At 51.1% G+C, this 25,827-nt stretch overlaps 1 protein-coding gene across 4 annotated transcripts in view; it reads right to left on the bottom strand.

Moving 5' to 3' along the window:
• The window catches only part of DHX37 (DEAH-box helicase 37), a 30,515-nt gene extending 6,339 nt beyond the window's left edge, over nucleotides 1-24,176 (bottom strand). For all 4 annotated transcript variants that reach the window (XM_049867000.1, XM_049867001.1, XM_049867004.1 and 1 more), the window contains exons 1-17: nucleotides 23,984-24,176; nucleotides 20,807-20,976; nucleotides 19,647-19,759; nucleotides 17,196-17,547; nucleotides 16,094-16,242; nucleotides 14,433-14,525; nucleotides 13,436-13,532; nucleotides 11,874-11,987; nucleotides 9,146-9,247; nucleotides 8,771-8,885; nucleotides 8,192-8,287; nucleotides 7,849-7,931; nucleotides 6,132-6,276; nucleotides 4,971-5,047; nucleotides 3,575-3,807; nucleotides 2,684-2,795; nucleotides 195-301 (exon numbers count right to left, since the gene is read on the bottom strand). In XM_049867000.1, the coding sequence (XP_049722957.1) occupies nucleotides 195-301; nucleotides 2,684-2,795; nucleotides 3,575-3,807; nucleotides 4,971-5,047; nucleotides 6,132-6,276; nucleotides 7,849-7,931; nucleotides 8,192-8,287; nucleotides 8,771-8,885; nucleotides 9,146-9,247; nucleotides 11,874-11,987; nucleotides 13,436-13,532; nucleotides 14,433-14,525; nucleotides 16,094-16,242; nucleotides 17,196-17,547; nucleotides 19,647-19,759; nucleotides 20,807-20,976; nucleotides 23,984-24,089 (2,264 nt within the window). In that variant the 5' untranslated portion in view covers nucleotides 24,090-24,176. The remainder of the gene's footprint in view (nucleotides 1-194; nucleotides 302-2,683; nucleotides 2,796-3,574; nucleotides 3,808-4,970; nucleotides 5,048-6,131; nucleotides 6,277-7,848; nucleotides 7,932-8,191; nucleotides 8,288-8,770; nucleotides 8,886-9,145; nucleotides 9,248-11,873; nucleotides 11,988-13,435; nucleotides 13,533-14,432; nucleotides 14,526-16,093; nucleotides 16,243-17,195; nucleotides 17,548-19,646; nucleotides 19,760-20,806; nucleotides 20,977-23,983) is intronic.
• Between the last annotated feature and the right edge of the window lie 1,651 nt (nucleotides 24,177-25,827).

The raw sequence follows: 25,827 nt of genomic DNA, 5'->3' as shown, positions 1-25,827 counted from the left end.
GAACCAGAGCCAAGAGGCCCTAGTGCTCAGTCAGCTCAGGTGTGTGTGTGCGTGCACGCATGTGGGGTGTGCGTGTGCGTGCACAGGCGCGAGTGGAGTGTGCATGTGTGTGCGTGCGTGTGGAGTGTGTGTGCGTTTGGAGGGGCCAAGGACAGGTAGAAACTGGGCCCCCACCCTGCCCACCCAGCCCCTACCTCTCTGTTTTCGGGGGCGCCTGCAGGGCCCCCAGTGAGATCAGCAGCTCCTCAGCGGCAATGAGGGCCTCTGCAGAGGGAGGGGTCGGGAAGGGGAAGTTGATGACCTGGGGACATAGGAGACAGCAGGAGACAGGACTGAGGGCAGGGACACACGCCTGGGGACCGCCTCCCACGGGCCTCTGTGAAGGTGAGGTCACGCAGGGAGGGATCATGCAGCACCTCAGAGCCCAAAAAGCACTCTGCATCTTGCTCAAGAGGAAGGGAGGCCACTGAAGACAGTTCAGCAGAGAAGTCACTGGTGTCACTTACGAAAAACCCAACCCACTGCTGCAGAGTCGGTTCTGATGCGTATCGACCCTGCGGGACAAGGTAGAACCGATCCACAGGGTTTCCAAGGCTCTCATCTATACAGCGGCAGACTGTCACATCTTCCTCCCTCGGAGCAGCTGGAGGGCTTGAGCTGCCAACCTTTTGGTAAGCAGCCAACCACTTTAACCACTGTGGCACCAGGGCTCCTTAGGGAAAGGCATTAGAAATGGCTGCCTGTAAGACACAACTATTGGTCTCTATTCATCTGTAGCAAAGGAGAAAGGAGAAAACCAAAGACTCAAAGGAGAAACTAGTCTGTAGGACTAATAGTCTACATGAACCACAGCCTCATCTACGCTGAGATCAGAGGAACTAGATGGTGCCCAGCTACCGCTACTGACCGTTCTCATCAGGGCTACAATAGATGGACCCTGATAGAATGAGAGAAAAATGTGGAACAGAACCACAAATTCCTAAAAACAATACAAAAACAAAAAACCAGGCTTACTGGACTGGTTGAGACTGGAGGACTTGCTGAGACTATTGCCCTGAGATACTCTTTAAACCTTAAACAAAAACTATCCCTTGAGATCATCTTTTAGCTACATAACCGATTGGCTCACAAAAAAAGAGTATCATCTGTCAGTTCTGTGCTCCTACAAAAAATTACCTATGAAACTAAAAGGTCAACAATTATTTTAAAACAAAGATGAAAATGTAAGGGAGCAGGGAAACTAGGTTAATGGAAGCAGAACTACCAGGATGGAAATACTGAGAATGTTCACACATTGCGAAGAACGTAACCGGTATCACCGAACGATGTGCACAGAACTCGTTGAATGGGAACCTAAAACGCTGTGTAAACCTTCACTGAAAATGCGATAAAATACTATGAAAGAAAAAAAAGGCTGCCCAGAGACAGACTGTCTGAGTTCAAACCCCTGCCCTGACACTTTCTAGCCCCATGACCCACAGCCAGGTACGTCTCAATGCCTCAGTTTCCCTGTCTGTATAACGGGGGCGGAAATACTAGTAACCAACAGCTCCTAGGGTAACATGGGGGAGTCCCTGGGTGGCACCAATGGTTAAGTGCTGAAGTATTAGCTGGAAGGTTGGCAGTTCAAACCCCCTACAGGTGTCCTGAAGGGCAGGCCTGGCGATCTGCTTCCAAAAGGTCATAGCCTTGAAAACTCTGTGGAGCACAGGTCTACTTTGCACACGTGGGGTCATCACGAGTCAAAATTGAGTCACCAGCAGCTAACAACAGCAGGATAACACAGAGGGGTGGTGAGCACATACTTGGCACCCGATACATCACGGCTGCTCCTACTTGTAGTAAGTGGAAAAAAACCAAGCCCAACAAAGCACGCAGAGCTCCCCGATACTCAGAAAGCTGCAGCAGTAACGATGCACTAACTGTAGGGAATGCCACTGGGGAGATGGGCCGCAAATGGGGACAGCGGTTATCTCCAGGATGGGCTTCACCTTCTCTGTGCTGAAGTACCGAACAGCTGTGCCTTTGTAAGCATTACGTTTGCAATTGGAAAAACCAGTGAGCGTATGCTTTTCCTAAAAACAAGACAATTCCTGGTTCTGTCACTTGTTGGGTGTGTGTTCCTGGCACTTGTCTGCTAAATGGCGATCCAGGTGTCTACCTCATGGGGTGTGGGCCTGATCGAGATGCTGTGGGCAGCCCCCAGCAGGGCACAGGACACTCCCTAGAGCAGGAAGAGGGGGCAGCTCCTGGCTGGTGGGTATGCTAGGACATCCCTCTGTCCAGAGGAATGGGACAGAGGGCTGCAACAGGTGATCCTGTGATCCCCGGGACATGGACAGACACTACGAGCAGGCACGGGACCTCACATCCCAAGTGGCCTAGCTCCAGGTGCTCAAGGGCGACGCAGCTCACAGGAGGTGGGAGGCCACAGGAGCATCCGCTGATGCAACGTCCTGCAAGAGGCTGCCCCCACTGGGTAAGCACTGCCAGGCTCAGCTCCTGGACTCCCTGTGCCATGGGGAGGCGGGAGCAGACCCACAGCACAGGGAACGCCACGTGGACCGTACCGCTATGGGGGGCTGGGCCACCCTAGAGACCAGACTCGAAAACAGCAGCCTCTCCCAGCAGTGGGAAAGCCAGATGCAGCAGGGCGGTGGCAGGACCTGGGCCTTTGGCTGACCTTCTCAATGTTGAGAGCTTTCATCTGAAGGATCAAGTCTTCAACGGGCCTCCGGGTGATTTCAGGAGGAGGGAACTGCTCAAAGTCACCGAAAACAGCGGAGGAATACAACCTGTGGGACAGAGCACGGCCAGTAAGTGCAGCCTGAGAGCTCAGGCTGACACCAACGCTCAGTGCAGCATCATGGGTGGGAACAGTCTGAGTTATCCATGGCTGAATGGATAAACAAAATCTGGTTTACCCACACAACAGTGTATTACTGGGCCTTAAAAAGTAATGAAGTTCTGATTCATGCTACAACGTGGATGAACCTTGAAAACATTATGTTGAGTGAAAGAAGCCAGACACAGAAGACTGTGTTACAGGATTCCATTCATATGACAGGTCCAGAGTCGGAAAATATACAGAGACAGAAAATAGCTTAGTGGTTGCCAGGGGTTGGGGATTAAGGGAAACGGGGAGTGACCGCGGATGGGTATGAGGTTTCCCTTTGGGGTGATGGAAAGGTTCTAAAATCACAGTGGTAGTGGCACAGTGCTGTGAATATGCTAAAAATCACTGAACTGTGCCTCTAAAAGGGTGAATTGTGTGGTATGTGGATTTCCTCTCGATAAAGCCAGAAACAAAACAAGGAAACAGCAGCCAAGAAGGAGGCCTGACTTCCATAGCAGGATAAGGAAATAATGCAAGTATTTGTGAGCCAACAGGAAAAGGGCTTGTGGAGCCTCCCAAGGGCACAAGTCTCCAGAGGAATACAGGACTCCCTGCTGAGGGGAGGGGCAGAGAGTGGTAGGAACAGCTGGGATGTGCTCCCAAAGGCCCACCCTTCCTTGCTCCCCAGTGGACGGCATTTCGGGGACCAAGTCTGGGACAGAAGTCCCAGGTGCACACCTGTAGCAGTGGCCAGGCTCTGTTCGCCCGGCCCGGCCTGCCCGCTGATCAGCCGATGCCTGGGAGACCCATGTGACGCGGAAGGAGGACACGCTGGTGACACGGTCATAGTAACGCTTCTTGACCTTCCCGCAGTCCACCACGTACTTGATGCCGGGGATGGTAAGGGATGTCTCGGCCACATTGGTGGCCACAACACACAGCCGTGTCCCCTCTGGGGGTGGTGTGAAGACCTGGGATTGGGAAGGGGTGGCAAGAAGACAGCAGAATCAGGAAAGCATCCACAGGAGGGAGGCAGTAGTGGCTGAGGGGCCAAGCCAGGAATCTCTCTTCATCAGAGTGAGGTTAGTGAGGCTGGGTGAGGCCGGGGAGGGCACAGATCAACAAGTCTCCCCACTGGCCACAAGGACCCTGAGGCTAAAAACAAGGGAAGCTTCTGTAGTCTCCAAGGAGGAGATCTCAACACACATTCAGAAACCTGAGCTTAAAGTTTAAAAAGAACATTGCCCATGGGCATTTGCAAGAAAAGTGTGTCACTGTAAGTTGCAGTGCTCAAGAATCCCGAGATGTCCAGACAGACAGGTGACACACACGGGGGGAGCTGGGGTCACGGGGAGCATGGCGTGTGGGTCACCCACCTGCCCAGCCTGGCCCAGCGCTGTTAGAGGGGCGTGGGGCCACCGGAGCCAGATCTTTCCATTTCTCCCAAGAAAAACAAGAGATCGAGAATTTTACCGCAAGTCTCCTAATTCTCAAACGTTAGCAATGGGTCCAATTAAAAAAAAATACTTTGCGGATCCAACAAAAACTCCAGCTGAGGGTCACGATGTCCCACACAGCATCTGTGCTTAAAGGGCACCACAAACACGGGTCTCTCATGCTTTCGTACCATGAGTCGGGACTGACTTGTAGCGAGGTTTTTTTTTTTTTTAATATGTTTATACTAGTTACGCGTTTACACTAACAAGTCTGGAAGACTATGGTGATTTCCGGGTGAAACAGAGGTGTCTTTTACCTTGTAGTTTATATCTGCTGAGTGTTTTATAACAAGCACCAAAACCAGAAAAACAAAAAGTTAAGTGCACGGAAACTTCTGGGGAACTTAAATGTTGCCAAGCCAATACATAACGATGATAGCAAGGACAACGATAATGATGACAGCAGCTAACTAAGCTCCAGGCAGGATCACTAACCTCATTTCACAGGGTGTAAACTGAGGCATAGACAAGGATGGAACATGCCTGAGGGCACACAGCTAGGAGGAGGCAGAGCCTGGGGTGTGGCTCCAGAGCCCCTGCTCCTAACCGCCCCACCACGGCCCTGCCCCACCTCAATGCCCCTGAGAGCCGCCCCAGACCAGGTGAACACGCCCTGCCTGCCACGCCCAATGGGTCACCTGTGCTTGTTTCTCAGGGGCCAGCAGAGAGTACAGCGGGAGCACGTGGAGCGGGAGGGAGGCGTCCGGCTGCTCACCTGGGGAGAGAGTAGAGGCCTGCTGGGCACCACCCCCCGCCCACACTTCAGGCTGCCCTGCACTCCCAGCCCACTCCGCATAGGCCCATGCATCAGCCTCCATTCCCAGGAGCCCACCCCTTGGGACCAGCTCAGAGAGTGGGCAAAGCCACAGCAGACAGCTGCTGCTGAGAGGTGCTGGGAAGCTCTCCTTGTCCCACTGCCCCACACCCTGCTCCAGAATCTTCTCCACACACAGTAACCCAACCAACGGCCACTCTAAAGCTTGCCTTGGCACTGCTCAGCCTGGGGCTCGACCCGGCCCCTGTATCCAGGCGGCTCTGCAGTGCACGCGTGGACTTAGTGTGCACTGGGTACCATACAGCAGTATGTACCGTGGCACCGCTCGAGCCCAGGGCAGCCACACACTGAGAGCAGGGCAGAGGTGCCCTGGGGCTGGCCCACATGGCCAGGCTGGACGTGGCAAGGAGCTGGCCCATCTACGTGAACACAGCCCCAGTGAGCACCTCAAGGGGGCAGTCCACCCAACTACCCCAGGGCCCATGTTACCCACGAAAGGGAGCCATGGGTGGCAGCCCCATTGCAAACAACACAACAAATACATGAGGGCTTACTCTGCACCAACGGGTACCTGAGTGGTGCAACAGTTAATATGCTTAGCTGCTAATCAAAAGGTTGGAGGTTTGAGAGGTGGAGCACCTTGGAAGAAAGGCCTGGCCATCTACTTCCAAAAAATTAGCAACTGAAAATCCTGTGGAGTAGAGTTCTACTCTGACACACGTGGGGCTGCCGGGAGTCAGAGCTGACTCGACAACTGGTACACTGCACGCCGGGCAGTGTCTCAGGAGCTCGGGAACCACCAGGTGACAAAGCAGACAGGAAGCTCAGCTCTCTCGGGGCTCAAAGGCTTGTAGGAACACAGGTGATCTCAACCTGACTATGATCTCTGTGAGGCAAGGTGGTCAGTTGTCACGGCTGTCTCCCCGGGGCCCAGGACAGGGTCTAGCACACTGAGGGGCTCAGCAAACCTTGCTTGTGAGTGAACTGAGTGACCTGAAGACAGGAAGCTCTGCTGAGGTCTCACCTTCATCTGTCCCCTCGTCCCCCAAGTCCAGATCCAGGTCGGAGCCCAGGGCCTCCTCATCATCGTCCATCTCTGCCTCCCTGTCCTCATCACCTTCACCCGCTGGCAACACTGAGTAGTGATCCAAGTTAATCTGGGGCAACGTCTACAGTAAAAAAAGATACCAACGCCAAGGCTGCAGGTGACCCTGGGTGGAAACGTGTCACAGGCAGGGAAAATCAAATCCAGTTAAGTACAAAGCCCAGCTCCACTACTCACACGCCCTTAGGTGGGTCACTTAACTTCCTTCTGCCTCTGTTTCCTCATCTCAGAATTGGGGATAATCACAGAACTCTTCTCATAGGGAGGGGTCTATTAGTTTACACACGTAAAGAACTCAGAACACTGCCTGGCACATAGTAAGCACTACAGGAGGATAAGGAGCCCTGGTGGCACTGCAGTTAAGTGTTTAGCTGCTAACCAAAAGGCTGGCAGTTCAAATTCAGCACCTGCTCCTTGGAAACCCTACGGGCAGTTCTAATCTGTCCTATTGGGTCGCTATGAGTCGGAACTGATTTGATGGCAATGGGTTTGGTTTGGTTTTTTTATAGGAGGGTAAAGGAGTCCCTGGGTGGGGCAGACAGTTAAGCAGTTGACCACTAGTCAAAAGGTTGGCAGTTCGAACCCATTCAGAGGCACCTCGGAAGACAGGCCTGGCCATCTGCTTCCAGAAGGCCACAACCTTGAAAATCCGATGCAGCACACTTTTGTTCTGCACACATGGGGTCGCATGAGTTGAAATAGACTCCATGGCAACTAACAACATAGGAAAGTGAGTGACTTCCTAAGTAGTTTCAGTACCGTAAACGGATCCACGAGAACATCACATACAGATGGCCTGGGTGTGCGCACCCGTCACAGCCCAGCCTCCTCTCCTTCCGGAAATGGATGCCTCACCTCTGACGCTTCCATTTCAAGCACCTAGGGGTCCCCTGCTCTGCCTGCCCTCCCAGGCCCTACTCAGGCAACCAGGTCTTGGCCTTCCAGAAGCTTCCTCCCCGTCCACGGCACAGGGAACCTTGAATGTGTTTCAAACCACAGGCCGCCGTGCGGCCTCTACAGCGGTGCGGTCCAACAGAACTCTCTTCCACGACAGCAAGGTTCTGACGTGTGCTGGCCAATATGGCTGCCACCAGCCTCCTGTGGCCACAGACCACATAAAACGTGCCTAGTGCAACTGAGGAACTGAGTTTTTAATTTCACTTAAGTTTTAAAATTTTTTATTTTTAAAAAGAATTTTATTGTGGTAAAATACATGTAATAAAAAAAAATGGCCATTTTAACCATTCTCAAGCGCACAATTCAGTGGCACTAACACGTTCATAACGTTGTGTAACCATCACCACCGTCTCGCTCTGAAACGTTTTCCATCACCCCAGACAGGAATGCTGTGCCCTTCAGCAATAGCGCCCCCTTCCCATTTCCCGTGGTAACCTTTAATCTACTTTCTATGCCTTTGCCTATTCTAGAAACTTCTAATTTTATTTCATTTTAACTTATTTAAAATTAAATCTAAATAGCTACATGTGGCAACTGAGCACCTGAAATATGTCCAGTGTGACTGAAGAAATAAATTTTATTCAAACTTAAATCAAAATAGCCTCATGAGGCCAGTGGCCATGCCATTAGACGGTAGCAATCTCGAGTCTCAAGCAGCCCCGACAAATGCTCTACTTACCACGGCCTGAGCCTTCTTCGCCCTCGCCCGTGACTTCTTAAACTTCCGCATTTCTTCCACCGAATCTTTCTGTTCTTCCTTTTCTGGGGAAAGATGTGTGGATGAGGGAAAAAGACATCTTGTGGCCAGGTTACCAGGGACTTTGCTCTTCCTTGTCCAGAGCAAGGCCATCACTGCAATGACCATTTATTCCAGGCAGGGGGAGCAGGCAAAGGCTGTCACAGACTGATACAGGGGAGACTCTGAGGCTGACGGTTGACTGCCACTCCCGCCAGGCATGGATGCTGTCCAGCGCGCCGCTCAGGGCTGAGGTCTCTGTCAGAGGTGGGGCTGCCAGGCTTACCTTGCGGTCCACGTCTGGTGCGGGGGAAGGTCTTCCTGAGTCTGTGGCACAGTGCATGCACCTCTGCCTGGCCCGTTAAGAACACCAGGATGCCACCTAAGGGGAGAATGGGGTGTTGTGGCTCCTCACACTCAGCCCACCAAGACCCACCCTGAGAGCAAGCAGGAGTGCCATATCCAGCCGGACAGCAGAGTGCTGTGGTGGGAGGATGACCTGTGACCATAAGGAGGGGGCCTCTAGCGGAACGTGAAGAAGGAGTGGGAACTAGCTGGGGCTGAGCAGAGGGCAGGGAGTGCTCCGACCAGAATGAACAGCAAGTGAAAGCCCTAGAAGTGAATCAAAGCAAGAGTATCCCTGGGAAACTGACTATGGCAACTCGAAAGGTTAGATGGGAACCTTAGAGAGCAATGAGTTTATGTTAATGGTGGAGGAACAACTCAGAAAAGGAGGATGAGAATGGTTGCACAACTCAAAGGATGTAATCTATGTCACTGAATTGTACATGTAGACACTGCCCTGTCCCCATCATGACTTGGACAGGGGAAGGAAGCTCGGCTGTTCACCTGGCCGGGGCCTCACCTGCAGGCAGCATCCGGTGGATCTTGCAGACCTTCCGGAAGCACTCACTGGTGTAGTCTTCCAGTGGCGTCCGCTTGTTAAAATGCACCGTCACCGGGAACTGCCTGGATTCAACCTAGGAAAGACAACCGAGAAGCGGGGGGGCGGGTAGACGGAGGTGGCAAGAGGCGTCGCCAGTCCAGGATCAGTCCCTTCCCTTTTCCTGATCTTCCTGGGTCAAGGCGAACACCTCAGTTTGGTGCTAATGGGTCTTTAATGCCTCTCTAACACTTTGCTGGCTTACCATAAGACAGAGCTACTGGGGGTCCTTGATCTGGCAAGGCGACAGACCAGGCCATGCTTTAGTGGCCGCCTGGACTCTGGCCTGAGCCTCACCTTGATGACCGGGGGTGGCTTGGCGAAGAGCCGCTGGTTCTGGGTGAAGTCCTCCACCCGCAGTGTGGCCGACATGATGAGCAGCTTCAGTGGCAGGTGCTTCTGTGGATGGGAGATGCTTGGTGACCCACAACCGCCCAGTGGCCTGGCTAGGTTTGGAGGAAAACTGGGGGGGGGGTGGGCGGAGGTGCTTCTTCTGCCTTCCTGGAACCCCTCAAATCACCGCTTAGAACTACTTCTGATACAAAAGACCTCTTGGATAAAGTGAGCCAGTAGCAGTGGCTCTCCCAGACTGGTGGCTTGTTAAAGGGATGAAGCGTTAATGGTAGAATGTAAGGTAGGAGGGCTGAGAGCAGGGTCCAACAAATCCAAAGTGGTCACGGCTGCCGCTGGCTCTCACCCAACTCCTCTCCCCTCATGCTAGTTGTTTGCCCCCGAGGTTCAGGAAGGTACTGCCTGCATTCTCTGGGGTGGGATGGAGTGGGTACTCCCTGGTTACCAGCCCCCACGGCAGCACCTGATGGCCTCAGTAGGTGCTTCACAGTAAGTTCCCAAGCCTGCAGAACCAGCTGTCTTCGGTGGTAAACCCCAAACCCAAGAGCTACAGAATGCTCAGTGTCTTTGGTGAAAACAAAGCTAAGGTCAGAGACACAGCACAGGTCCAAGGCCCCCACCACACTCCCCATAATAGCCTCAGTCTGGGCCCACCCACCCCCTATACCTCTCTGACCCCATCTCCTGGCTCTCCCCACCTCACTCCCTTTACTCCAGCCACTCTGGGCTCCGTGACACTCCTCATATGATGCCAGGCACACATCAAAACCACAATGAGATACCACTTTGCACCCACTAGGGCGGCTAGAATAAAAAAGACAGGCAATAACAAGTGTTGGCGAGGATGCGGAGAAGTGGGAACCTTCGTGCACTGCTGGTGGGGATGTAAAATGGTGCCGCTGAAGTTCCTCCACATGCTAAACATAGTTACTTATGACCAGCTATTCCACTCCTAGGTATGCACCCAAGAGAACTGAAAACATGTTTTCACAGCAAAACTTGCCCATAACTGTTCACAAGAGCAATATTCATGATAGCCTAAAAGTAGAAACAAGTCAAATCCCCATCAACCAAGAAACCAATAAACAAAATTGTGGTGAATCCAGACAACAGAATACTATCCATCCATAAAAAGGCAAATCTATAGAGACAAGAACTAGATGAGTGGTTGCCTAGTGCTGGGGGTTGACAGCTAAAGGGGGCAGGATTTCATTCTGGAATGACGTAAACGTTCTACAATTGATGTGTGATGGCTGGACAACCCTGAGCACGTGAAAGCCCACTGAACTGTACACTCTAAATGGGTGGATTATGTGGTATGTGAGCTGTATCTCAAAAAAACTATTAGAAAAGACATCAAAAAGTAATGAACATTGAGAGAAAGGGGAGTATGTAGTAAGGTGTATATAAGCTTACATGTGACAGACTGACTTGATTTGTAAACTTTCACTTAAAGCACAATAAAAATTACTTAAAAAAAAAAAAGTAATGAATATCACCCATAACTGCTGTACTCCTTTTAAAAGATTATCTATATGAGACCAAATGGTCAGCAATTACTTTAAAACAAAAATAAGAAAGGGGCAGGGAAACTGGATTAATGGAAGTGGACAACCAGAACGGAAACGAGACTGTTCACACACTGTGGAGAATGTAACCAATGTCACTGAACAACCTGTGTAGAAACTGCTGAAAAGAAACAAGTTGCTGTGTAAACCTTCACTGGAAATTCAATAAAATATTATTTAAAAAAAAAAAAAAGACCATGTGGACTCCTGCCTCATGGCCTTTGCACCTATTGTTTCTGCTGCTTGGAACTTCCTTCCCTGCTTGCTGCCTCACCTCCTTCAGCCCTCCGCTCAAATGCTGCCTTCTCAGTGAGGTCTGCCCTCGCCACCCAGCCCTCTACCTTCTCCCTAGCAATCTCCCTCCCCTCCCAGCTCCATCCATCACCAGCTCACAGTGTTTGCTTATTGCCTGCTGCTCTCATTGAATAAGAAGCTCCACGATGGCAGGGACTGTTCATCTTGTTCACTGGTGTTATTTTCAGTGCATGGACCAGGCCCCGGACCCAGCAGGTACCCAGTTGACATCTGTATGATGAATATTCTGCATTTGTCACCTTCTCAGCGAGCCTCAGGAGGGCCAGGACAATCCCAACCCTGGAGCTGCATCCCCTGACCCAGCTAGGCTCAGAGGCCTGCTTCTGCCTGTTTGAGGGGCGGGATGGGAGGGTGAAGGGAGGACATAGCCCTCCTGCTGCCAGCTCAGAGGAGGGTGAAGCTGGCATGGAGTCAGGCACCAGGCAGGCATCTCAGAGCTGGCCAGCAGCCCCGTACGTCATATGGATTCCTAAGACCCAGCGGTATTTTAAAGCTAGACTCCAGGGGGCTTGGCTGCAGCATTAGCTACTTGCCTGGTCCTCTCGTTTCGAATGGAGAAGAGGACAACTAGTTTATGAGGCTGGACCCAGGGGCCCAGGGGGAGCAGTGTGCAGAATCGCACAGCCATTTACACAGAGAGTCTCAGCCCTGGCATTGGGGGGGCCCATGTCCTTGGGGAATCCTCACACCAGCAGCCTGGGGAATGAATATGCATAGGCCAAGGGAGCCCAGGTGCCTGAAAGCAGTGGGAGTCCTGGCCTGGGGACTCCAGCCACCCGCCCCCAAGTCACCTTTGCCCGGAGGGTCACGATGCGGGACAGGAGGCCAATGAGGATGTCGGTGTACACGCTCCTCTCGTGGGCCTCATCGATGATCACCACCTTGTATTTCCGCAGCAAGAAGTCCTGGGAAGGAACCAGGGGGTCATCTCCTGCTAGTGCCCCCCAAGGAAGGTCAGCCCTGAACCTCCAGCTCCAGGAGCCACTTTGATGTCAATGGGAGCCCAGAGCCACTCAGCCAGGGGCCAGCTACTTCCTGCCCCTGTGACTTCAGGCAAGTTAGCCTACTACCCTGTGCCTCAGTCTCCTTATCTGTGAAATGAGATTAACATGCCCCACCTCACCAGGTCACGGTGAGAATTTGATGACAGCTGGTGGCACAGTGGTTAAGAGCTCGGCTGCTAACCAAAAGGTCGGCAGTTCAAATCCACCAGCCACTCCTTGGGAACCTTATTGGGCAGCTCTACTCTGTCCTATAGGCTCACTATGAATCAGAATTGACTCAACGACAACGGGTTTTATTTTTTCTAATACCTGTGAAGTACTTAGCAAGGACTTGGCGTGGAGTCTACAAAACAGCAAACTACTATTCCTAAGGGTTGAGCTGACAAATGCAGGTGTCTGGGGTGTGAGGAAGGGGAAAAGAACAGAAATGAGTGGAACATGGAGTGGGGGTCTGGGCAAAGGACAGCACATGCCTTACACCCCATATTATGTTCATAGCCACCCTTTGGGTGCCCCAGCCAGCCCTGGAGGCAGAGGACCCAGGAGTCCCCACTGTCCACCTCAGCCCCGAGGGGACATCACCCAGCAGGAGGAGCTGCCCTCCAAGTCTTGTGTGCACTTGGGAGACACTCACGCCACCCCTGTGGAACTGACTAGCCTAGGTTCCAGAATGTTCCAACTCCCTAGGAACCTCCCTGAGGCAGGCCAGAGCGCCTGGAGGAGGCAGCAGCTGTGTGTGCTGTTTCATGTACTGAATGCCCTTTGAACCCAGGTGTCCATGGTGGAGGAATGTACAAATCTACCACTGCTCAGGACCCGGAACCAGGGCTTCCTCCCTGATATGGCTGAACAGGGCTGAGCACCCATTCCCAACCTGGTGCTGCCCTTCACTGGACTGTATTCCCCCCACGGGACCAGGAAGTCCACAGAGGCAGAGTCACCCTGTGTCTTAGTCCACCGCTCCGTCCAACACAAGGCAGCACCTACAGAGTGTTACAGCATATGCGTTCGTACACATATGGCGGACGTACGAACTCTGAAACCCAGATCATAATACAAACACGGGCTCCCACTGGATGAGCATCTATTTGATGCCAGGCACTGTGCAAAGCTGTCCTCAGGCTTCACACAATCTCTGCTTCAAAATGATTCCAGGAGAAAGGGCCAGCTTATAGGTCAAAAAACAGAGGCTCAGAGAGGTTATGTAACTTGCCCGAGGTCACACAGTGGCAGAGTGGCACTTGACATTTGCATAGTTGGCACAGTGCCTGCTTGTACCAGGGGTGATGTCCTCCCTGCTGGGCCCCATACTCTCTGGCCTGGCTTTAGAGACAACACAAGTAACCAACCTTCTGGATTTCTTTAAGCAGCACACCATCCGTCATGAACTTGATTCTCGTCTCTTCAGTCACGTTGCCTTCGTACCGGATCTGGTAGGAGACGACTCTGCGTGGACAGGCTCTGGCTCAGTGCATGCTGTTCCACAGAGCAGGGAGACCCTTGTAGCCCCGTGACCACTTCAGGTGGTAGCAGAGGAGTCCTGCCCCACACTGGGCTGGCAGGGCTAAGGGCAGGGCCCACCAGCTTCCCTAACAAGGCCCGGCAGCCCCAGCCCTCTCTCCCACTCCAGAGCCCTGGTCTCCAATACGAAGCGGGAGGGGAACCATTTAGGTGGCAAAGGACTTAAGGGCAGGTCAGCCAAACATGAGTGTAGACCTTGGTTACAGCCAGGTCTGTGACAATGAGCACATATGAACAGGGACCAAAGAGAATCGAGGAGTTATTACATGTTTGGTAGGTATGACAAAGGAGTTCCTGGTAACGCAAACAGTTAACGAGCTTGGCTACTGAACAAAAGGCTGGAGGTTTGAGTCCACCCAGAGGTGCCTTGGAAGAAAGGCTTAGCAATCCACTTCTAAAAAATCAGCCATTAAAAACCCCATGGAGCACAGTTCTACCCTGACACCCAAGGGGGCGCCATGAGTCGGACCTGACTCAATGACAAAACTTGTTTTTTACATGTTAATTAACAATTGAGTATTAATTACAAGACTTCCTGAGTTTGGCCACCTGCAGCTCTGCAGTGCCCTCCTGTCCCTGTAAGGGCCATCCTGCATGCTGCAAGCCTGAGGGTGTGGCTGGTCCTCCGGTTCCACACCCCCCAGGATGGTCTAGCTGTCCCAGTGCAGGACGCCCCTGCAGGAAGGCCCTCGTACAAGGAGGCCATGCAGAGCTGACATGCAGCACTCTCCCCCAGGACCTCGGATGGACCAGGACCTGCCACACTGCCCACCTCCGTGCCTGCCACATGACCACCCTGCCCACCCCAGAAGGAGGAGCCCTCACCGTTGTGACAAGTTCATCTCCTTGGCCACTCGCTGGGACATGGTGATGGCGGCCACTCGGCGTGGCTCTGTGACCCCGATGATGCTGTCGTCACTGGGGGAGGGGAAGAAGACAAATACCAGATCAGCCTGCCCCATCCGTGGTGTCTGTCCCCAGGCACGTGGTGTGCACCCAGCCGACTCACACTCCCTCGGGGGCACCGTGGCACCCACACCGGGCTGTGCCCAGTAGCACTGCTTGCAACAGGAAAATGGAGCAGCCTGTGTGTCGATGCTGGAGACAGCAGGTGGTTTGGGAGTCGTGGCTCAATGGAGTACTGGCTGCTGATTTGGACAGGACCTGGGGGAGCCTGGCCTGACTCAGCCCAGTGCAAGACACAAGAACCCACCAAGGTGGATGGGCTGCTGGGCTCGAGACTGCACAGGGAAGAGTTAACTGAGCAGGTCTGAGACTGCCATCCCTGGAAAGACTTGCTTACAATGAATTTGGATAGGGAGGGTTCCCTGGTGGTGCAGTGGTTAGGTGCTCGGCTGCTAACTTAAAGGTCAGCGGTTCAAACCCACCAGCTGCTCTATAGGAAGAAGATGTGGCAGTCTGCTTCCGTAAATATTATAGCCCTGGAAACCCTATGGGCCAGTTCTACTTTGTCCTCTAGGGTTGCTATGAGTCAGAGTCAACTCGACAGCCACAGGTTTGGTTTTGGGTTTTTCCCCCCACAATCGTGATAAGTGTGGCTTACTGTGCCTAGACTGTTTGTACAAACCATGTGGCTTATACTGAACATCATGGGAGTCTGGAATTCCGGCACATGCTAGTAAGAGGTGGGAGTCCCTGGTTGCTGCAAATGGTTAAGCGCTTGGCTGTTAACCAAAAGGTTGGCGGTTTGAACCCACCCAGAGGCACCTTGGAAGACAAGTCTGGTGATCTGCTTCTGAAAGGTCATGGCCTTGAAAACCCTACGGAGCAGTTCTACTCTGCACACATGCGGTTACCCTGAGTCAGAAATGACTCCATGGAGAAAGGACCCTGGAAGCTTACACCTGCTTCCCCAGACTTTGCCCCACTCACCTTTCCTCTTTTGATGTTGCTTTGTGTCTTTTCGCTGTAATAAATACTGTATTTTTACGCAAATAACACGTGCCTTCTATATTTGTTTGCGGTGACACTAACGAAAATACATCGTGGGCGGGGGAGGGAGCGGTTGGCAAACAAACGTAGAAGGCACGCATTATTTGCGTGGGAAAGCCTGAGTACAGCTACATGCTAAGTCCTGCTAGCGAGTCACTGAACCTGGGGGTGGTCTTGAGACCCTGGACACAGGGACCAAATGTACCAACGGGAGGCAACACAACAATGCTAGTCAACACACCGCGCTCTGTGCCAGGTACTGCTCTGAGCATTTTATATGAACTCACTCGTTTAATCCATACCTGTGAATTAGATGCTATCGTGAAGCGTATTTTACAGCTGAGGAAACTGAGGTACAGCGAGGTCAAGTAGCTTGCCCCAGGCCACACAGCATGTAAATGGCAGAGCCAGGGCTCCATCCTGGAAGTCCATGCTCTTAACGACTTTGGGGGATCACTTTCCAGTTACCCGAGGGACCTGTCTCCTTGCACCCTGGGTGGGGATGACTCCCCAGAACCCCAGGCCAGCCCTACCTGCTGTAGCCAGCTTCGTAGAGGAACTGGGGCACCTGCGTGGTCTTGCCGCTGCCGGTCTCGCCGCACACGATGATGATGGGGTTCTCAGCCACAGCCTCCATGATCACTTGCTCCTCGGCGAGAATTGGGAGCTTCAGCCGCTCTTCCTGGAGGGAGAGAGGAAATCAGTGCTCAGGGCACAGGGGAGGGTTCTCTGCAGAAAGGCGGAGGAGATAATCCCAGGGGACCGTCTCAGAAAAAGAAAGGCCGCATAGGGTGACGTCCACAACGTCACCAAAAACTCACGCCTACCCTGAGATGACACAGCCCGTGGCTGCTCCACCGAGGTTTCCCTGCATCAACCATAGGCTGCATACCTTACGCCCAAATCCTCTCACTGCCACGATAACCTACGGACACCCTCACTACCAGATAAGGAGACTGGGCAAGGAGTAGTGGAGCACCTTATATAGACTGAATGCCCCCATCTTACAGGCAAAGAAAACAAGGCTCTGGAACTGAGCTACAAAGTGGTGAAACCAGGTCTTGACTTCAGGTTAGCTGAGTCCACGGCCCAAACTCTTATCTGGATTAGACCTGGGCTAGGACCATAGTCAGGAGCTGGAGGTGATGATGACACACACTGCTATCAGGAGCCCTGATGATGAGCCTGGATCATTCTAAACCATCCTCACATGTATTTGCTCATCAGTCTCTAAACAGCCAGGTAGTACGCCTGGAGAAACCTAGTACTAGAGATGTAGAGTAAAACCTGTGAAAGCCGGAACCTGGGTAAGGTGGAAACCTGTCAGGGAAGAAAAACACAAATATTTTCCACTAAATAGAGAGCAACAGAAAAGTGATGACTGCACCCTGTTAAAGGCAGAACACTTGTGAGACCTGGAAAAACCAGGCAGTCCTGCCAAGTTCTCGCTCTCACAGGCTTCACTGTATGATTAGGTACAAGGAGGCAGGTATGGTCATTCTCTTCCAAGTAAGGAGAGAGAGACAGAGAGGGCCTGTAACCTCCCCCAAACCACCAGGCTGCCTCTCTCCACACCACCAGCCCCTCCCTCACCAGGAGACCCGGCCTTTAATCACAACCACTGGAGCAGCGAACCTGCATCTCAGGGGTGCGGTTCACAGGGACGAAGACGGCGGGCTTCGCCAGGGGCCTGGCTGGGGTCGGGGCAGCTGCTGGAGGGGCAGGAGCCTTGGCGGGAGTCCCAGCTGAAGTGGGCTGACAGCTGGGCACTGGGCTCTGGCCCCGGGCCTCTGGAGGGGCTGGTGGCAGACACACTGCGGCTGTTCCTGCACCAGCCTCCACCTGCCTAGCAGCCAGAGCCTCATCAGCCTCAGACGCCTCGGAGGACTCAGACTCCTCTTCTGACTGCCAGCGGCGGCGCTTCCGGTGGGCCCCACTGAGGCTGTTGATCTTCTCTGGGCCCTGGGGGGCTACCTCGTCAGGTTTCCTGCAGGGAGAGGACAGCATCAGGCACTGAGGTCCTAGTGCTCACCAGGTGACATCTGAGGCAGCTCTGGTGACCACACGCTGATCTAAGGTCAGGACTCAAATGCCAAGGCCCTTCCCACCCCAGGGCCTTTGCATCTGCTACTCCCTGTGTGAAACACCCTTCCTGCAGATAATTCTTCCCACTTCGCTCCAGTCTCTGCTCAAACGCCACCTTATCAAGGAGACCTTCCTAGACCAGGCAGTCTGCAACACCTACCCCCTCCCTCCTTCCTCCTTTCCCTTCTTCTGGGTACTTCTCAGCATAGATACACTACATATCTGAGTCATTACTACCCATCTCCCCACCACCAGAATTTAAGCTCCTTAAGGAAGAGACGTTTTTATGTGCACTGTTCTGTCTCCACAGCTCTGAGCAGTGCCTGGGACAGAGTTTGCACTCAGTAAGAGTCCATCACGTGAATGATGCTTACAGGGAGCAGGTCAGTGATACCATGAATGAACAAAGCAGGCCAAGTGTGGGACAGCAGAGAAGGGTGGGGGCTAGGCTGGAAGGAGCACCCAGGTTCCCTCTAAACGCTAGGAGCCCTCAGCTCCAGCCACCTGCCAACCTGCAGGACTGCGAGCCTGGGGTGGCCAGACCACCCGACTGCCCAAGGCCAGCTGGAAACCTGATTTGAAGTGAAATCTCCTAGTACTTATAAGTTGCCTGTGCTGGTTGAATAGTGTCTCCTCATCCCCCAAATCTATGTCCACTGGAACCTCAGAATGTGACTTTATTTGAAAATACGGTTTTTTGCAGATGTAATTTCTTAAAATGAGGTGATACTAGATTAGGGCTAAATCCATAGACTGTGTCCTTACAAAAAGGGAAAACAGAAACACAGACGCAGGGAGAAGGCTGTGCGATGACAGAGCAGAGACTGAGAAAACCACAGAGACAGAGACACAAGGAGAAGGCTGTGTGACGACGGAGCAGAGGCTGAGATAAAACGAGAGACACAGACACAGGGAGAAGGCTGTGTAATGATGGAGGCAGAGACTAAGAGAAAACCCAGACACGAACTCAGGGAAAAGGCCGCGTGACGACAGAGGCAGAGACTGGAGTGACGCTGCCACAAGCCAAGCAACCCCAAAGTCTGCCAGCAACGATCAGAAGCTACGAGAGGCTTGTGATAAATTTCTCCTCAGATACTCCAGAAGGAACCAACCCTGCTGACATCTTGATTTCAGATTTCTGGCTTCCAGAACTGTGAGAAAATAACTTCATTTTGTTTTGAGCCACGCTGTTTGTGGTCTTTTCTCCCAGTAGCCCCAGGAAACGAATCTGCTGGCAAACAATCCAAAAGCCTTAATAACACCACAGAAGCCCAACAAAACCTGATAACAGGCCAAATCGACCCTTGATCACGTGATGGCGGTTTCTGGCCTCATCACCATGTCAGAGCCCGGAGAACCTGAAAAGCAGGACTCAGTGTTGCAGGAAAACACAGAAATCACCAGAGAGCGTGAAACTCTGCTGCCCTGTGCACTATAGGGAGTTTAGGAGCACCTGCAGACTTTACCCTTGAGAGGCTCTTTAGCTCTAATGACCATCAACCCAAATGTATTTTCAATGTCAACCCATGTTGTGTGCTGTCCAGTCGATTCTGACTCAGGGTGATCTCATGTGACAAAGTAGAACTGCCTCATAGGGTTTTCTAGGCTATAATATTTACGGAAGCAGATCGCCAGGTCTTTCTCCCGCAAAATGGCTAGTAGGTTTGAACCTCCAATCTTCTATTAGCAGCTGAGCGCTTAACCATTGTGCCACCAGGGCTCCCTGTCAACCCATACACCAAAACCAAACGCACTGCTGTTTAGTCAATTTCGACTCATAAAGACCCCATGTGACAGAACAGTCCCATCTTTACAGGGGCAAACTGCCATGTCCTTCTCCCACAGAGCAGCTGGCAGGTTTGAACCACTGACCTTGCAGTTAGCAGCTGAGCACTAACCAGAGCTCCTTTTCAACCCACAGGAGAGCCTGTGTCTTGTGAGCCCTTCCCCTGGGGACCCGGGCAGGAAGAAGGGGCTCCAGAAAAGGACAGACAGACTCACTCTTTGGTGTGGTACATGCGGTCTCCCATGCCCAGCTTGGATGTGGTATAAAAGAGCTTCATCTCGGCGTCCGAAACCTGGACGTCACTCAATTTCTTCAGCATCTCTGCTCGCTGGGGGGGGAGGGGGGACGAGTACATTCAACTTTTCACATCATGACCTTCTCTTCAAAAAGGTGGTGAGGCTCTAAAGATAAGTGCAGTATCGCTAACACCTGAAGTCTTTTTAAATCAACGGTCAGGTTACAACTGCACTGCTGCACGTTGTTAACAGATGCAAGCTTTGGGCGGCTGGTCCAGTAGTGATGGTAACACAACACCATGAATACACTGGAACCCACTGAACTGTACACGTTGAAGGGTGAAAATGTTGGATTTTATATTAAAGGACTGTTACTGTGAGTAAAATAAGGAAAGCAGTTCGAAATTCTCTAAAATTAAAAAATAAATAACACAAAATGACCTAAAAATAGCTTAACCCAGTGCCTAAAAAGTTTAAAAACAAAATAGCTTAGTTTAATTAAGAAAGAATGTCTGAGCATTGTGCTGTTTTAAGAACCGCCGTGGGATCAAACTGACAACAGCCAATTCAAAAGACTAGAAGGGAACCTAAGGGGTCAGTGAGTTTATGTTCATAGGGGAGGAACAAGTTGGAAAATGAGTGTGAGAACCGTGGTACAACCGAAGAGTATAATCAATGTCACTGAATTGTACATGTAGAAATCGTTGAATTGGTTTATGTTCTGCTGTGTATATTCTCAACAAGAATAACAAAAATTAAAAAAAAAAAAAAAAGAGAGCATTGATCTACGTACTCCCCAGCTAACAAACTAACATCAGGGCCTCAGCATACCTGGACACATGCTAGATTGACTGAGACCCAAGGAGCTCCCTGCCGGAAGAGTTTGAACACTCTAGAACTGTGTGTCCAGTACAGTAACTGCGGCCACATATAGCTATCCGAATTTAAATTTATTAAAATTAAATAAAATAAAAAATTTCAATTTCTCAGTCACACTGGCCACATTTCAAATACTCAGTAGCCACATGCAGGCAGACATAGAACATTTCCTTTATTCTAGAATGTTCTACTGGATGGCACTGTGGGATGCAGACCCCACATCTCTCCCCACTCTCCAGCCCTCAGAGAGTGGGGCGTACCTGGCTCTTTTTTTCCTTCTGTTCTAAGATTTTCTGCAGCATTTTCTTCTCTTTCTTGGTCAGAGGTTTCTTCTCCTTCTTCGATAGGGGAGGGGCTTTGGTTTTCTTCTTCTTCTTCCCCAGAAGAACGAGTGCATTGCTTGCATCAATGCCTTTCAACGTCCCCTTATCTGAAAAGATATGCTTGGCTCATCCACAGCCCCGGAGGCCAGACACTTATGATGCACACATACCATGGTGTCACTGCCAGCTGCCCTCCTGCCCCATCTGTAAACCCCTGTACACACAGAACCAACAGGTGTAGGCCTGGGGCAGGAGGAAGCTTAGTGTGTCTCAGTTAACAGCAAGGATGCTGGTATAAGTGCAACAGACAGAAAGGGCGGGGGGGAATAGGAATAGGAAAAACCAAAACCAGTTGCCACAGAGTTGACTCCAACTCATGGTGACCTCTCGTGTGTCAGAGTAGAACTGAGCTCCATAGGGTTTTCAGTGGCTGGTTTTTCAGAAGGAGATCACCAGGCCTTTCTTCCAAGGTACCTCTGGGTGGACTCGAACTGCCAACCTTTTAATCAGTGGCCTAGCACTTAACCACTGCACCACTCTGGGGCTCCACGGGGACAGAGAAGGTCAAAGTGGAGCGGAGGCAGCAGGATCACATAGGGCTGGAGGCAGGATTTTATCCTATATGTGCAGAAATTCATTAGAAGGTTTTAAGCAGGAGTGCAATCTGACTTATGTTGCTGAAAGATCCCACTGGCCTTTGAGGAAGGCGAGGATAAACACAGATGTCTCATTTTGATGTTAGAAACAACTTCTCCCAAATCTTTTGAGTACAAGAGGCCTCAGCCCCTCTGCTCTGATCACCCAGTTAAAAATGTCACCCCGGTGTCTTCTGCCTTCTTGGTGGGACCCTCTCATGCTCTGAGCTGTTGCTGTTCCTACAATGGTTGATGTCCGTCATGGGACATGCCACACCTCCACCTTCTTCACTTTTCAAAGCATCCTTACTTCAGCCATAAACATGTTTCCCCAGAATTCCAAAACTCTAAGAACAGGTAGGACAGCTATTACCATTGGTCATGTTTTACAGATAAAGAAACACAGGCACAGAGAGTCAATCAGCCTCAACTCCCAGCCGATCTGCGCCACTTCCAAGAAGGGAATTCAGGCCACTGGAATCCCACCCTGCTGCCTTTCTGGCGCCCTCGCTGCCACCCAGGTTGAACCAGAATGTGGAACCTCAGAGCACACACTGGTGGATTGAGGACAACAGGCTTCTCCAGCAGCCCTGGCTCCCCTTCCCTCCCTCCGTCTCCAGAATCTGGGCCCATTCTTTCCTAATGCCTAACCTGCCAGGAGGAGCCCTGGTGGTGCAGTGGTTAAAGCTCTTGGCTGCTAACCAAATGGTCAGCAGTTCAAACCCACCAGCTGCTCTGAGGCAGCCTGCTTCCATAAAGATTACATCCTTGGAAACCCTATGCGGCAATTGTACCCTGTCCTACAGGGTTGCTACAGAAATAACTCAATGGCAGCGGGTTACTCTGCCAGGCCCTTCAGGAGCTTACATTCAAGCTGCTAGATGAGTTCAATTTAGTACACGTGCAGTTTCAGGAGCCTGCAAGACGTCCTTGTCCTTGAACCCACTCCATCCAGCTTTGCCTCAACTCTCCTCTGAAACTGCTCCTGTCGAGGTCACCCCCCTGCCAAGTGATAAACCTTATGGTCCTTCTCTCCCTCCCTGACTCTGAGGGTGAGTCTCCTCCCTGGTCCCCAGGGCCACCAGGCTCTCCACCCTCCTCACAGGTGCTCCATCTCTGTTGCAGACTCTTCCTGTCCTCCAGTCCTGACAGCCCCAGGCCTCAAGTCCGTTGACCTCTTCCCTGCTTGGTCCACACTCACTGCCTGAGTGAGCCATCCCATCTTCCGACTTTAGATAGTACCATCTAGATGAGGATGACTCCCAAACCGCTGTCTCTGCCTGGACCTGGCTCTCCTGAGCATCCGAATCACCAGCTGCCTGCCTGGATATCTAACGGGCATGCCAACCACTCACATACACAGCCATTCCCAGGCTACCCCCCACCCCCAGCGTCCTCCAGAGACTGAGCCCGAGGCCTGGGAATCATTCCTAACTCCTCCTCTGTTCTCATACAGGCACCGAGTCAGTCAGAAAATCCTGTCAACTCCACCTTCAAAATGCATCCTGAACCCAACCACTTCTCACCTCCTCCACCACTGACTCCTGTTCTGAATTAACGTGATAAACAGCTTCCTTGCCGATCACCCTTTTGTCCCCAAGGATTTCCCTCAACACAGCAGCCCAAGGGATGCCGTTAAAACCTAAGTCTAACTTGATTTGTAAATTTCACTTAAAGCACAATAAAAATTAACAAAAAAACCTAAGTCCAGGTTGTGTCCCTCATCTGCTCTAGACCCTCCCATGGCTCCCAGCTCCCTCAGAGTGAAAGCCAAAGTCTTCAGGATCCTACACGATCCGGCCGGTTCTTTCTGCCACTCTGGCCTCCTCCAGGTTTGACGCAAATAACACTTTCTGGGTGAGGCCTTACCCCCCTATCCCGCCTGGTCACCCTATGGAACACTGTAGCCCACCCCCACCCACCTCCTCTGTTTATATCCTTAGTATAGCCAGTTTTTTTTTTTTTTTATAGCCAGGTAATATTTTATACAGCTTAGCGTTTATCTTTGCCTCTCTCCTCCCAGAAGTATGTAAACTCAGGAAAGCAGGATTCTTTAAAATCTGTTTTCTGCTATGTCTCCAGGCGAATCTACTAGAAAGGAGGCGTCCGACCAGAAATGTCGAGGTCCTGAAGCTGAGCTGACAGGTCTGAAAGTTAAGGGTCGCTGGCACGGAGATTATAATCGAAGGCGCCAGAATGGATGAAATTATCTCGTTTTCTTGCCCGAATTCTCATGCTTTTATATAGGGTCGGACCCTATGCGAGAGAAATCCAGGCAAGGCCCGCATTCACTGTTAAATCTAGGCTGTACTGCCCTCCTGCCTTAGGGTCATCTGAAATGGGGGCTCCTCCCTAGGACCCCGCCCCAGAGTAGGGAAGGTAGGGCACAGTCCGGAGGGTCCCTGGCTCCGGGTCCTGGCGGCGTTGCCCTAGGCGACCCATCTTGTGGCTCCCAGCCCTCTGTCCCGAGATCCCTTACCCTCGAGTTCCAGCTGCACTGGAGGCGGCTCGGGGGGTCCCTTCGAGGGGCCAGGGCCCGCCTGCTGGCGCCCCTTGATGTTGTACCGCCGGCGCAGCTTCCCCATGGCGCTCGGATTCCGTGGGCCGACTCGCAACACTGTCCGAAGCCCAACCCACGTGGGTTGCCAGACCACCCGTCTACCTCGTGAGACTTCCGGGTTGAGCTCTCGCGAGAACTACGACGGCCTGGGTCACTGAGGGGTGGGGCTGGAGGCGGGATTGTGCGGAAAGGGGCGGGCAGAGGGGTGGGGCCAGGTGCAGGGAGGGCGGAGCCAGAGGCAGAAGAAGGTATCTATTTAAAACAAGACAAAAAAAAACCCTTGACGGGCCAGTCTATTCGAACTCACAGCGACCCTACTACAGGACAAAACGGAACTGCCCCACAAGGTTTCCAAGGCTGTAAATCCTTACGGAAGCAGACTGCCACATCTTTCTCCCCAAAGCGGCATCACCAGCGCTCCTCCAGGCACCTGTTAGAAACCTTTAAACTCTCTCATTACCACATTATACTGTAGTGTGCTCAGAAATAATGTATTTTCTGAATCCTATAATTATTTTAGGAATAGGACAGTTACATCGTACTGTCTTTTTTTTTTTAATAAGCATTATTTCGTTAAGGGCAAACATTTAAATTGACACACTCAAAAAGGTGAAGGCACTAGAAGTTATTTTAGAATTTTGGAAAGGATAAAGTTATCTTTTTTTAACTGCCCCAAGAAAAACACTTGCAGAACCTAGAACAACCTCTGGCTGCAGAGTAAAAAAAAAAAAAAAAATTTTAGGTAAGCAATAAATATTTGCTGAATGAAGGAATTAATGAGTGAAGAGTGTGATTGAATTTGGATAAGCTCCCTAAATCCTGCAAAGAAAAAAAAAATCACAATAAACCAAAATCTACAAATAGTGCACCAGAGGATTTAGGTAGTCTACATATGAACATTTTTTAGTTATAATTTCAATTGATTTTTGCAAAAAAAAAGTTATAGATGATAGAGATCTACCATTTCTTCTTTAAATAGATTTACTTAAGTAAATAAAAAGTGCATCCATTCAAAAAACATTAAAAAAAAACATTAAGTAGGTAATAATATATTTTCCTGTATTTCTTTCTAAAATATTATTTACCAAAGAATTAGCCTCCAGAAGACATAAAGAACATCCTATAAATCAAGAAGAAAAAAAGACATATACACAACATGGATGAATCTCATAAATATAATGTTGAACAAAAGAAGCTCCGTTTACATAAAGTTCAAAAACAAGCAAAATGAATCTCCTAAATTTGGGAGAGGGGGGACACAGTAAACGGGAAGAGATAAAGGGGGCTTTTCTGGGGCTGCTCACGCCCCCTTTCTGTATTTGAGCATTGGTTACCCTGTGTTCAGTTTGTGAAAATGCATTGTATTATGTATGTATGTAACATCTCAATAAAAAAGTTTACTTAGAAAAAAAGAAGGCAAATATTTAAAAAAAAAATGCTGTAAGGATATGAACAGAAACCTGGTGGTATAGTGGTTATGAGCTCGGCTGCAAACCAAAAGGTCGGCTAGCCGCTCCTCGGAAATCCTATGGGGGCAGCTCTACTCTGTCCTATAGGGTCGCTGTGAGTCGGAATTACGGCAATGGGTTTTGGTTGTCTGGGTTTTTTTCAAGGATACGAACAGCCAGTTCACATAGGAGCAAATCAAATGGCCAACACATTTAGGAAAACCTCATCGGGAACCCAGAAAACGTACATTCAAACATAAGACACGTTTTATTCTCAGATTGGCAAAAATTAAGTTTCATTTCCCTAGTTGTCTC

The sequence above is a fragment of the Elephas maximus genome, chromosome 22, assembly GCF_024166365.1.
Source record: "Elephas maximus indicus isolate mEleMax1 chromosome 22, mEleMax1 primary haplotype, whole genome shotgun sequence".
Lineage (NCBI taxonomy): Eukaryota > Metazoa > Chordata > Mammalia > Proboscidea > Elephantidae > Elephas > Elephas maximus.
Note: the sequence above shows the minus strand (reverse complement) of the source record. Positions and strands in the feature narration are given on the sequence as shown.